Source organism: Mauremys mutica, chromosome 20 (assembly GCF_020497125.1).
Source record: "Mauremys mutica isolate MM-2020 ecotype Southern chromosome 20, ASM2049712v1, whole genome shotgun sequence".
Lineage (NCBI taxonomy): Eukaryota > Metazoa > Chordata > Testudines > Geoemydidae > Mauremys > Mauremys mutica.
In genome coordinates, this window is record NC_059091.1 from 5,774,441 (window position 1) to 5,787,778 (window position 13,338).

Consider the following 13,338-nt stretch of genomic DNA (forward strand, 5'->3'; position numbering starts at 1 on the left):
GAATGAAAACCATCTATCTGGGTATCTCAATCTCTCTCTCAGGATAGGGATTTATCTGCCTGTTGTATTTGTACCATGCTCATCACCATGGTCACTGAACATCAAAAAGTGTCACCATCAGGTGAGATGTTATCCCAAAGTCCTGACCACCTGCAGTCTAGGAGCACCTAGAACTCCCAAGGGTTTTATCTTTCCCCACAAAAGTATGGAAGTTATTGCCAGTGTCCTGTCACAAATTTCCATTGGGTCATTCCATTCTGCCCAAATTCGGTTCCCTGGTTATTTCTGTTGAATGCTGGATCCTTCTCTTTCTGCCCTGAATTGCTATCCAGTATTAGGGAACACTGATAAAAGGCCTTTGACCCCTGAGGTCAATGCATTTCTGCGATGGACAAAGTGATCCTTTAATGTTTGAGCTGGTTGACATATTTCATTCGAAGCAATGTTTTCAACAACAACAACAAAATATCATTTTCATCCAAATGTTTCTTTCCACAGGAAATGTCCATTTTTGATTAAATCTGGGAGGGAGGTGTGACATTGCACTCAATATGTTTTATGGAAATATGCTAATAAGTGTGAATTTAATGTAACTGGAATATGCTTCGTGCAAAAGGTCTCTTGTAAGGTATCATTACAAAGCTTATAATCTACTGAGTGTGTTCATCCTATTTGTATGTATGTATCATTCTTGTGTCTAATGCTAGAAATATGAAGTGTAACTCTGAAGTCCTGTTGTAATTATGCAAAATGTGGGTCATTCATGGTGGTTTAGAATCTTGATGGCTCCCATTGACTAGGACAGTTGGTTGTAAATGGCTCTGTTTACTTGCAAGCCTTCCTGCGTTCGTGTGAGTCAGGCCGGGAAGAATGGAGGTTTGGGGTATCACAGGACATGTGACCATGTCACCTGGTACTGGAATCCATCTTAAACCTGGTGCTTTTCCATTTAGAAAGAGGGGTGGGGACCCAGAGAGACAAAAGATTCCTGCCTTGTGCCAAAGCTACAAAAGGGGCTGCCAGTCATGAGAAATCCCCTAGTTACCACCTGAGCTGGAACTAACAAGGACTGTACCAGGGGAAAGGGTTGGGCCCAGACTAGGAAGGAGTCTAGTCTGTGAAAGAAGCTTATTGGAACATCCCGGAGGGTGAGATTTACCTGTAATCAGTTTCTTGATGTATTAGGCTTAGACTTGCGTGTTTTGTTTTTATTTTGCTTGGTATCTTACTTTGTTCTGTCTGTTATTACTTGAAACCACTTAAATCCTACTTTTTATACTTAATAAAATCACTTTTGTTTATTAATTAACCCAGAGTAAGTGATTAATACTTGGGAGAGCAAGCGGCTGTGCATCTCTCTCTGTCAGTGTTACAGAGGGTGGACAATTTATGAGTTTACCCTGAATAAGCTTTATACAGAGTAAAATGGATTTATTTGGGGTTTGGATCCCATTGACAACTGGATGCCTGGGTGCTGGAGAAAGGAGTACTCGCTGAGCTGTTTTCAGTTTAGTCTGCAGCTTTGGGGGCATGGTTCAGACCCTGGGTCTGTGGTGCAGCAGGCGAGCGTATCTGACTCAACAAGTCAGGGTTCTGGAGCCCCAAGCTGGCAAAGAAAACAGGCTCAGAGGTAGGTCCTCAAAAAAACCCATCAAATTGAAATATAACTAAAACCTGAAAAATATTGTTAAATCTGGCAAACGTTTTCTGTAAAACCAAAAAATGTTGACCAATCTAGTGAAAGTTTTCAATTTTCCATTGCTGACATTTTTTTAAATGGTTTTGGGGCGGGGGAGGTTCTATGGTTTTGTGGGGGGAGGTTGGTTTTGGTTTGGTTTTGTTACGAAAATTTGAAAAGCTTCGTAGAAATTTTTTTAAAATAAAATAATCTTTTTGTTTTAATTTAAAAATTTTGGCCAGGGAAAACAATGAATATTTCCTGCCTACATCTACCAGAGTTGATCAAATGCTTTCAGCTCTTTCAATGGGTTTATAATTATTACAATGTAATAAATAACAATAATAAATGCCTTGGGCAAAAACCAAACTAACCCATTGTGTTTCTTACTCTAAAGTTTAATGAGATACGATGCATCATGCAGCAAGAAAAGGAACTGAAAAAAGACAAGCAAAAGTCACTACCATGACAACTGGTTGGGTGACAATTGTCACCATGACAGTTGGTCTCTTTGAGGCAATACATAGCAGGTTATTGAGCTGTAAGGGACACCGTTCGTTTCTCTTTTGGATGTCAGGGTTGGGTGGCGGGGCTGAGCTGCAGCCATTAGATGATAAGAGAAGGCACCATCTTCTAGACTCTCCTGCTTGTCGATTTCACCGATGTGGAGGTGACGGTTGTTTTCGCAGTGGTACTGGACCCGCCTCCAGATCCGTACCCTCCCTTGCCTGCACTGTATCCTCCACCAGAGACGGATCCTCCACCTAAGGTATATCCACATCTTCCACTTCCAGAACTGAAACCAATTCTACCACCACTGCCTCCTCCTCCTCCAAGGCAAATCCCACCTCCAGAGGTTAAGCTGCCACCCACCATGGCTGTGGAGGAAAACAAGGGCAGTTGGTTATTCCAGAAGCAAGCCCAGGAGTCCTAGCGCACAACCTACAACCTGACACCACCTCTAACAGAACAAGATGAACGTGCAAGCTACTTACAGATGCTCACAGCACTTTGGCATTCTCCAGACATCCTGCAAGGGAAAGAAAGTGGTATGTGTTACACATCCAGCAGAGCCGTTATACTGCTAAGAACCCTGCAATCAGTGATATTTCATCTGCTGAAGGCCGGGGTCAGTTTTTGGTCGGGAACTGGAATTTCCATTCTGCAGGATATTCTGACATTTTGGGGGTAAAAAATTATTCCGGTTCAGAATGAAAAGCTGAAATTTCGAAACTTGCCATGAAAGAAACATTTCAAACTTATTCGTAACAGTGTCATTTTGACTTTTGTATTGTATTAAAATATTAACTATAATATATGTATTATGTACACATGCGACTAAATGTAATAGAATGTTAAAATTAATATTCTCCTATCATCTAAAAAAGTCAAAATGAAATTAGACCGAATGATGCTACCAAAAGGGAACATTTCAACTTTGTCCTGTTGAAAAATTCTCAAAAAATTCTCAAAACCAAACACACTTCCACAAAACATTTCAATTCCTACAAAACTGCATTTTTCAATGGAAAAAAGTGTTGATGGATCTAGGCGGTACAATTAGACAAGATCTGTATTCTCTTCATTACTATGATTTAATTTTGCCATAGCAGCAAAAAGCTCCAACCAAGATCAGGGCCTGCACAGACAGAGTAGTAGACAGTTCCTGTCTCAAAAGAATTCGCATGCTAAACTGTGAAACAATTTGGGGCTGGTCTTCACTATGTGGCTAAATCAGTGCTGGTGTGATTAATTAATCCACCTCAATGAGAGGAGGAAGCTAAGTCAATGGGACAGCGTCTCCCATTGACATAGCACAGTGGAGAACCACTTCAGATCAATGTAAGTTACCTCACTTAACGCTCATAACTTAGACTGACTTACAGCAGTAGGGTAGACCAGGCCAAAGGCACACAGTCTTGCTTAAGGTCACCCAGCAGATCAATGGCAGAGTAGAACCCATGTCACCTGAGTGCCCACCCAAAGCCCTATCCACTAGACCAGACCACCTCTTGCTCTTAAAGCAGCAGCATGTCCTAAATGCTAATACGCCAATATTATTCAGACTGCCGCCTTCGTTGCCAGGGAGTTAGGGGCATTGTTTTAAAAGGGTGAGTACGACATGTGCTAAGTTTCCCCATTGACTTCAAAAGATCTGGTCCTCATTATATTGCCCTAACCTGCATTCTTCTCCTTCCAGCAGCTTCCTGTAGGTGGCGATCTCAATATCCAGCGCCAGCTTGACGTTCATCAGCTCCTGGTACTCCCGCAGCTGACGCGCCAAATCTCCCTTGGCCTTCTGCAGGGCACCCTCCAGCTCAGCCAGTTTGCCCTTGGCGTCTTTGAGGACCAGCTCGCCTTGCTGCTCGGCATCGGCAATGGAGGTCTGCAGCTTTTCACACTGCAAGGCAAGACAAACATCTGACGGATTCTTCTGAGGGTAGCACAGAAACCCAGGCCTGATCCTCCTTTGCCATGTAGTGTATGTCATTGACAATGGTGCAAAGTGAGCGTAAACCACTGCCATTTTGGTGTGATAGTGGTTTACATTCCATGTGCACTGGTAAAAATGACTGAACGAGGGAGAATCCGGCTGCCGGAGCTTTATATTACCCCAGATTTTGCAACAATAGTGAGAGCACCACAATGGTTTTCATTCGTAAGCGTGGTACAAATCCCAAGACCGGCCACAAATGAAACACACAAACTCACGGCACAATCTGATAAAAGCAGCAGTCACGGTATTGCCCGGGTGTTCAGAAATCATGGCACCAAAAAATCATGAGATCAGAATTCATGAGATCACACTAAATAAGTTGGGGCTTCTTTTTATCAGCCTTCTGGTTTTGGAGACTGTAGTGTTCAAGTTTCATCTCTGCAATCACGAGGCCCTTTCTTAAATGAAAGCTGAAAATCTCATGTCATCACCTGATTCCAGGAGCTGGGGCTTTAAAAAAAAACAGCCACCAAATACCATGCAACGTGTGATTAAAAAAATCACAAGAATTGACAACATGGTAGTCACCACTCAAGAAAGGCAACTAGACTAGACAAAACTAGAAGAACAAGGAGTATTGTGGTAGAAATTATGTTAAATACTCATCAGCACTTAGCTGTTGTTGAGTCTATAGGGAGACGGATAGACGGTAGACCTCAATATTTTCCTTTTGCCAGAGTGCTTCCTGACATGAACAGAGCTGGCTGGAAAATGGAAATGTGCATTTTTCTTTAAAAAAATCCCAAATTGGGGCAAAAAGCCAAATATGTGAAATTCTTCACAGGAAGGGATTTGCAGAAAAATTCCATTTTAGGAGAAGGCTCTAGTCAAATTTGTTTTCTCCAGGCAGGACTTGAAATTAATAAGAGCTTTTCCGGGAGGAACCTGGGGAGTTGCCATTTTGATTTTCCCAAAAGAAAATTGAAATTTTGTGAAAAGGGCTTTTTCTAATAGAAAAATCGTTGCCGTGGAAAGTTCCTCATGAGCTCTATGTCTACCAAATTTGACTTGCCTGCAGTGAAACACTAAAGGAAATCATCCCAAGTTCACACTCACATGCATGAAAAAAAGCCATACCTGCTTCTTCACATTTTCTATTTCAGCCCGTAGCCTCTGGATCATCCGGTTAAGCTCCGAGATCTCGCTCTTGCTGTCTCGTAGACTGTCTCCGTGTTTCCCAGCTGTCACCTGCAGCTCTTCGAACTGGTGTTCAGAAACAACATAACCGGGTGGTGTCAGACAAAGGTTAGTGCGTATACTCTTTGCAGCAAACCATCATCACCTAGGGAGTTATCTCCCAAAGAGGACTCTGTTCAGAAGAATCCAGTAGAGTATTCCAAGTGGGGAGACGGCCACCCTCTTGGTAGACATACCAAGGATTGAACCGGGGACCTCCAAAGCTAAAAATTATGAGCTGCTGCTTGAGCTAAAGCTGCAGAAGTTGAGGGGTGAGGGAGCTGGCAATTCATCAGCCCAGTAGGATACACTCCCCAGTGGGTTGCATTTGTAGCAGAGGTTCGTAACTCATGGGACCAGCTGTTTTTACATGCCTTCTCCTTTTGCCACTCACTTGGGGGGAGTTGCTACTACTGAGGAAGCTTGCGTTTTGGAAATGCATGTGGGAGTTTCACACCTGTGGCTGCCAGCAATAGTGGGGCGTTACTTCACGTTTCTGGGCGAAGGGGCACTTTGGGGTCTAACCATCTAAGGACCCGCTGTGGAGCTGCACTGCAGCACCAACTGGGGTCGCTTGCGTCTTATGTGCACGGCTTAGCCAAGTTGTGAGCAAGTGGTATAGCAGTAGAGACACAGTCTTTAGCAAATAACCTTACAGAGCCCCGTCCCTACACACACACCACCCCCATCACAGCTTAGACCTCAGTCATCTTGGTCTGCAGCACCAGGGAGGTGACAGCCTCTTTGCCTTGGCCAAAGCTGCATGTGAAAAGACAGAGCATCCTACCTGTGGATGGCAGTCGCTACTCAGCTCTACAGGATAGCATTAGGTTTATATTTGTCCAGTGGCACATGGCGTTTTGCATCCAAACTCCCTGCATCCACTGAAGCCAACGGCAAAGCTCCCATGCAAGGCATGATCAGGACCCTAGATGCTGGAGGGCTCACCTTGCACTGGTAGCAAGCCTCTGCCTCCGCTCGGCTCCTCTGAGCAATCTCCTCGTACTGCCCTTTGACCTCCCGGATGATGCTGTCCAGGTCCAGGTTTCGGTTGTTGTCCATAGACAGGACCACGGAGGTGTCAGAACCGATCTGCTGCATCTGAGACAGTTCCTGCAAGTCCCATAAACGTGGACTTTAACCCCACCATGTTTTTCATTGTACCTGTTCCTCTCTTTCTCAGCCCTTCTCCATTTCAGATTCTCCCTGACTAGAGAGGTTGGCCTGAATTTTCTGAAGCGCCTAGTGATTTGGAGTGCCCAGCATGAGACGCCTTCAAGAGGCCTAATTTCAGAAGCACTTCCTGAAAATCAGCCCCCTCTTTAAATGTATCACAAGTTGGGCCCTCCCAGGTCACTAGAGTTTATCCAAGAGAGATTTAAGAGATGACTTGATCTCCATCTACAAGTATCTTCGCAGGGAAGAGATTTCTGATAGCAGACAGTTCTTTAATGTAACAGCAAAAGGCATAACGGGATCTAGTGGTTGGAAGGTGAAACTAGATACATTCAGATGAGAGACAGGGGGCGCCTTTTTAATAGCAGTGAGGATGATTTAACCAACTGGAACAACTTGCCTAGGGATGGAGTCTCCATCACATGAAGTCCTTAAATCAAGACTGGACTTCTTTCTATAGGAGATGCTCTTGCTTACAAAGTAGTTATGGGGTTGATACAGAAATTTCTGGGTGAGTTCTTTGGTCGTATTATACAGGCGGCCGACTAGATGTTCACAACGGTCCCTTCTGGCCTTAAAGACTAAGAATCTATTTAGACCCTGGTGCTGCTTCAGTTTAAATTGGAGAGAGGCTGCTAAGACAAAACCCCATCCTACACAGTTGACATGGATGTATTTTAGAGAGGAATATTCATCCACAGAAAGCCAAAAATCCCAATCCCCAGCTATCTAATGGTACCATCCAGCTGTTTAGAATTAGCTCTCCCGGGCTGTATTCCCCAGCTGACCAAGAGAATGGCAAGCCACCTTACCGCCTCATACAGACATCTCAGGAAGTTGATCTCATCAGTCAGGGAGTCTAGTTTCGCTTGCAGCTCCACCTTGTTCATATAGGCCGCATCCATGTCCTAAAGGAAAGATCAGTAATAGAGTGAATCTTTCCATCTCCTGAGGCTAATAAAATCAGGCTTCTATTTAGAGCTGGACAGAAACCAGATTTTCCATTTTGCAGGAAAATCCATGATTAAGATTTTTTTTTCCTGTTCTGAAACGAAACGAAACCAGAAAATTTTGAAATTTCCTGCATGGCTCAGTTTGGGCGAGGGAATAATAATTTGGGATCAATTGAACTGTTGTTGTTCTGGGTTGGTTTGTTTGTTTGTTTCCAATAAAAGTGAAACATTTTCTTCCGATTTTGATCTTTTTTTAAACTTTTAAAAAAAACTTAAAATGAAAAAAAAAGTGAAATGCTCCTTTCCAAAAATATCAAACTGGGACATTTGGACATTTCATTTTTTAGCTCAAAACGAAATGTCCTCAACATTGACGCATTTTTCTAAACTTTTCCGTTTTGACGAAAACTGCATTTTGGGGCAAAAAAAAAGTTCGGACAAAAAAATACTTCTAATCACTTTTATTAGTGATGCTTCCAAAAAATGGTCTCTAATGTTAGTCTGCCTACAGTAAACCCGAAGCTAGGACAAGCTGGATTGTGTATTGAGGAAGGGTATTTCTGTGCAAACTCATACAATATTGTCTCGTCGTTTTCTTGTGCTCACTGTCTCTCTGCCTCTACCCTTTTGTCTTACTATACTTTGATGATAAGCTCTTTGAGGCAGGGACCATTTTTTGGTCCTGTTTTTGTACAGCACCTTGCACAATGAGGTTCTGGGCCAGGACTAGAGCTCCTAGGTTCTATTGCAATATAAATAAAAAAATAATAATGGAGTAAAACACCTATTGAATTAAGGCTAATCATGTACAAAAAAGAAAGAGGCAGGCATCTGTGTAAGTGGTGTATTTGTCTACACAGTTTGTGTACTTCGCCTTCAGCAGTAGAAACACTTGTACCCAGCAACCTTTTTCCTGATCTATTTTGCTATGATATCAGCCTGACCTGAACTCTTTTCTGAACTCAGACCTGAAGAAGAGCTTTGTGTTGTTTCTCTTACCAACAGCAGGGCCACCCAGAGGATTCAGGGAGCCTGAGGCAAAGCAATTTCAGGGGGGCCTTCCATAAAAAAAAGTTGCAATACTATAGAATACTATATTCTCGTGGGGGGCCCTGCAGGGCCCAGGGCAAATTGCCCCACTCGCGCCCCCCTCTGAGCAGCCCTGACCAACAGAAGTTGGTCCAAACTCAAGATAGGCCAAGATCTTAAGATGCGTTGGGGAGCAAGATTCACACGGTGGTGTTCTGTTAAGATGAAGCTAACGTTAAAGAGTAGAATTTTACTGAGCAGCAACTCTTAGCATATTCTGAAGACCGTTTTAAGAGCTATCTTAGCAGCGTCCTAGCCACAGGATATGCAGTGGAACAAAGACCTTTGAAAATAGCCTAAGATAAGAAGTGCGTACCAAAGAAAGGAAACGGATAAGAACCAGAAGATACACAATATGGGTAACAAGGGCATAGTGGCTCCTAAATCATAGGAGAAGTAAGACCCTCTGCAGACTGGATGCAGGCAAACTCCGGGGAGGTCTTCAGCAGTAACTGTTTGTCTCTGTGTGCGTGTGCTGTTTTTACTAACTATTACTTCAATAAATCCAATCAAAGCTGACTTACTGTGGGTTTGTTACTGAACTAATCCCGACTCGAGAGAACCGCTCTCCCTAAATATATAATCACAGTTTAAAATTGTAGCAGTCATTGCTTATCAATTCATTGGTTGTTGATGATCAGCAAAAGTATAATGATCAACTCTCCCTTTCTTCTTTGGGGGGGGGGTGCAATTTTAAACAAACAGTTCCTGATAATCCCAACCATTTTCTGTTCATTGCTTAAAGCTTCCTGTGGGTTTTTACCCAGCTGACTGGCTCACCTTTTTCAGGACCACAAAGTCATTCTCCACAGCTGTCCTCTTGTTTATTTCCTCTTCATACCTGTTGAGTGTAAAGAGAGAAAACAGTGTCCGGTTGCTTATTTTTATTCTTGCCTAAGTCATCGGCAACAAGACAAGGAGGCAACAAGACCCCTTTGGCAAAAATCTACCACCATGTCTGAGGATTTATGGACAAACAGCAACATTTTGCCTTCCCAAACGAACCACTGATTGCTGCCATCTTCTAAAACACCCAACCCAACAAAGAGCCCAATGATGCACATACTTCCTAGCGAGAGTAGCATGTGTCCTCCACCAGGAGCTTCATTCACTTCAGTGGGGCTACTCATGGTAGCCAACTTCACACCCGACAGCAAGGGTTTGCAAAATTAGGCACACAAAGTGGTACTTCCATACTATGTCAGATAGCCCAACTTATTATGATATAACTGCACTCAAGTATTGAATCATGATCTCTCAGGGACTTAGCAGTGCAAACACCTATCAGGTCATCTGGGCCACCCCTAAAACGGCTTAGCAAATTGTACATTTTCTAGTGTTTTGTGCAGTTTTTTTTTTTTAAAAGTACATTCAAGGGAGATGTAACAATATAATAGAAATACAGGACTAGAAGGGACCTCCAGTGGTCATCTAGACTAGTCCATCTCCCCATGCTGAGGTAGGATTAAGTACCTCTAAACCATCTCTGACAGATGTTTGTCTAACCTGTACTCAAAAACCTCCAATATGGTGGGATTGTAGAGGTGAAAACTCTTCTCACTGGCCATGTGCTTGTGTGAGGGATGCGTGTGAGCTGAGAGAAGAGGTTCTGTGAAGGATCAAAGGATTTTGTTGACTTCTGTGAGCCCATGAGTGTTTGTGGATTTCTCATAGCTCTGGAACAAGAATCGTGGAACCCATCCAGTCAACCTGATCGTTCTCTGCTCTCTCTCCACCAAATTCACAGCCACGAAAAACGCATCACGGACTGTGAAATCTGGCCTACCCCTGTGTGCTTTTACCGAATACTATAAAGATTTCACAGGGGAGACCAGCATTTCTCAAATTGGGGGTCCTGACTCAAAATGGAATTGCGGGGGGTTATTTTAGGGGGGTCACAGTATTGCCACCCTTACTTCAGCGCTGCCTTCACAGCTGGGTGCCTGGAGAGTGGCGGTCATTAGCCAGGCGCCCGGATCTGAAGGCAGCGCCCTGCCAGCAGCAGTGCAGAAGTAAGAGTAGCAGTACCATACTGTGCCACATTTACTTCTGAGCTGCCTTCAGAGCTGGGTGGCTAGAGAGTGACAGCTGCTGACCGAGGGCCCAGCTCTGCAGGCAGCAGCACAGAAGTAAGGGTGAGAATACCATACCAGGCCATCCTTACTTCTGTGCTGCTCCTGGCGGCGGCTCTGCCTTCAGAGCTGGGCTCCCGGCCAGCAGCCACTGATCTCCAGCTGCCCAGCTCTGAAGGTAGCGCCGCCGCCAGCAGCAGCGCAGAAGTAAGGGTAGCAGTACCACAACCCTCCCCTGCAACCCCCAACAACTCCTCTTTGGATCAGGTCCCCTACAATCACAACACCGTAAAATTTCAGATTTAAATAGCTGAAATCATGAAATTTACTATTTTAAAAAACCTATGACCACGAAATTGACCAAACTGGACCATGAAATTGATAGGGCCCTATCAATGAGACTACAGCCCACATTATTCACATCCAAGAGCAGGGGATTTTGTTAAATCGCCATCTTGGCAAATTGGTTTCAAAAGTCCTACCCACAAAGAAATCCATTTTCTTCCATTTCTGCCTTGACACAAAGAGAAAACCTGACTAATTTCAAATTACTCAAGAGCAAGTTAAAGTGGGATCTGTCCACTACTATAATACAATTAAATCTTAATAATCCATTCCTAATTAGGGAAAAGGTCAACTATAATAAATCTCTACCAGAAGATTATTCTCTTTCAATCAGAAAGAGAATAATTCCTATTCACATTAGTGCCAGTAGAAAAATGAGTTGAGACAATTCATGAAAATTGTATCCTTCCTTGTCAAAATTCAAAATTTTGATGACAAATGTCATCAACATTTTGAAAAAAAATGACCATTTCTACAGCTGATTGAAAGGGTGAAGTTTTCATGAACATTTTGACAATTTCTTTTCTCAGCATTTGAAATTTTTATGGACATTTCATCCACATTTCAAATTTTGAAGAGTTTTTTTTTTTTTTACCATCTCTACAGCTGGTTGAACCACGTGATTCAATTTCTGTGACCATTTTGTCCATTTTTTTGGTCAAAATTTGAAATGTCAGTAAAAATTTTACCAATATTTCAAATTTTGACTTTTTTGAAAAATCAAATTTCAGAACATTTTCAAAAAATTTCCACCAACTCTAATTATTATTAGAAATTGACCCAGACCAAGCCCCAGAACCCAATAATCTGAACTTTGGCAAATTTCCAATTGGCTTCCCAGCTTTCTGACTGGAGTCTGACTGCAATGATTATACTTTGTTATTATTTCCTTACTTGTTCTTGAAATCCTCCACCAGATCTTGGAAGTTCTTTCGCTCGGTATCCAGCTGTCGCCTCTCATTTAACAGGCCGTCTAGCTGCTTTCTCAAGCCATTGATATAAGCCTCAAAGAGCTGGTCAAGGGTCTTTTTAATGGGCCCTTGGCCCTGTTCCTGCAAGAGTTTCCATTTCGTCTCCAGAACTTTATTCTGCTGTTCTAGAAATCGGACCTGAAAGCCAAAAGAAAGTGGTTGGGGAAAAAAAATTAGTTAAAATTTTCATCCTTCTTTTTTGTTTGTTTGCTTATTGTTTTTGACCAAGTCTAGTGAGTTTTACCTTTTGCCCTATACACCTATCCTGAGGGCAATGACTCAGCAACCCTGCTCCAGAATCCTCTTGAATAAACAGGAAAAAATGCTCCTCGAACAGCAGAAGCAAATATTTGTGCAGGGATTTGTTTCCAGACAAAATTCTCAGTCATAGGCAAAAGAAACTCGAGTTTTCTCATCACAGAGACACCAATGGATTAGAAGGACCCACACCAATAGGGATAACTATGTAAATGGATGGTGTTGACGAGATGGGAGATGACATTTAGCAGGGAATACATCGTTCGATTTGTTGCCTTGGTAACCAAGGCTAATGGTCCAGTGGGTAGAGCAGAAACCCATGGTTCAATTCCCTAGTCTACCAATAACCTTCTCTGTGATCTTGAGCAAGTCACTTCCCCTCCCACTCTTTGTCTTGTCTATTTACAGTGTAAGCTCTTTGGGGGAAGGGGCTCTCTTTTGCAAAGTGTTTGTACAGTTACAGGCAGCTGGGAGGGGGGGCACTGATCTTGTGTGGGGTCTCTAGGAGCAATAGACTGTCCCTTCCCCCACCCATCTCACCTTGTCGATGAAGGAGGCAAATTTGTTGTTCAGGGTCTTCATCTGCTCCCTTTCCTCTTTCCGCACTTTCTGGATCTCTGGGTCGATCTTCAAGTTGAGAGGAGTCAGGAGGTTCTGGTTGATGGTCACTTCTTGGATGCCACCAGGTGGGCAAACAGGAAATCCAGGGCCATCCCATCCACCATTGAATCCTCCTAAAGCCCCACCACCAAAGCCACCGCCGAGCCCACCACTGAACTGTCCCCCAGACCCAGCACCACCGCCAAACCCTCCATCCGCTTGGCCGCCGGCCCCAAACCCTCCACAAGTGCCACCAAATCCACCAATGGAAATCCTTTTATTTCCTCCCAAGTTATGCAGGCTCCTACTGCCAAAGCCTCTGGGACTCCAGGCTAAGCCCACGCATCCTCCGCGTGACACTGTGCTGACTTTGTTCCCACCACCAAAACAGGCAGAGCTGGAGCTGAAACCCCCAATGCTGCCTCCCAGGCTTCGGCCATAACACTGGCGAGACATAGCGGCAGCTTCTCTGCAGCAGAAGAGAAGAGAGAAGGAGACCTTGATGGGGCAGCTACCAGAGGAA

At 43.6% G+C, this 13,338-nt stretch overlaps 1 protein-coding gene across 3 annotated transcripts in view; it reads right to left on the reverse strand.

Annotated features, from left to right (window-relative positions):
• Positions 1–2,189: 2,189 nt before the first annotated feature.
• The window catches only part of LOC123353562 (keratin, type II cytoskeletal 5-like), a 54,475-nt gene continuing 43,326 nt past the window's right edge, over positions 2,190–13,338 (reverse strand). For 2 of the 3 annotated variants that reach the window (XM_044994755.1, XM_044994753.1), the window contains exons 2-10: positions 12,756–13,284; positions 11,881–12,095; positions 9,350–9,410; positions 7,340–7,435; positions 6,300–6,464; positions 5,253–5,378; positions 3,859–4,079; positions 2,674–2,708; positions 2,190–2,556 (exon numbers count right to left, since the gene is read on the reverse strand). In XM_044994755.1, the coding sequence (XP_044850690.1) occupies positions 2,312–2,556; positions 2,674–2,708; positions 3,859–4,079; positions 5,253–5,378; positions 6,300–6,464; positions 7,340–7,435; positions 9,350–9,410; positions 11,881–12,095; positions 12,756–13,271 (1,680 nt within the window). In that variant the 5' untranslated portion in view covers positions 13,272–13,284 and the 3' untranslated portion in view covers positions 2,190–2,311. The remainder of the gene's footprint in view (positions 2,557–2,673; positions 2,709–3,858; positions 4,080–5,252; positions 5,379–6,299; positions 6,465–7,339; positions 7,436–9,349; positions 9,411–11,880; positions 12,096–12,755; positions 13,285–13,338) is intronic. The other variant, XM_044994754.1, reaches the window with a different exon arrangement.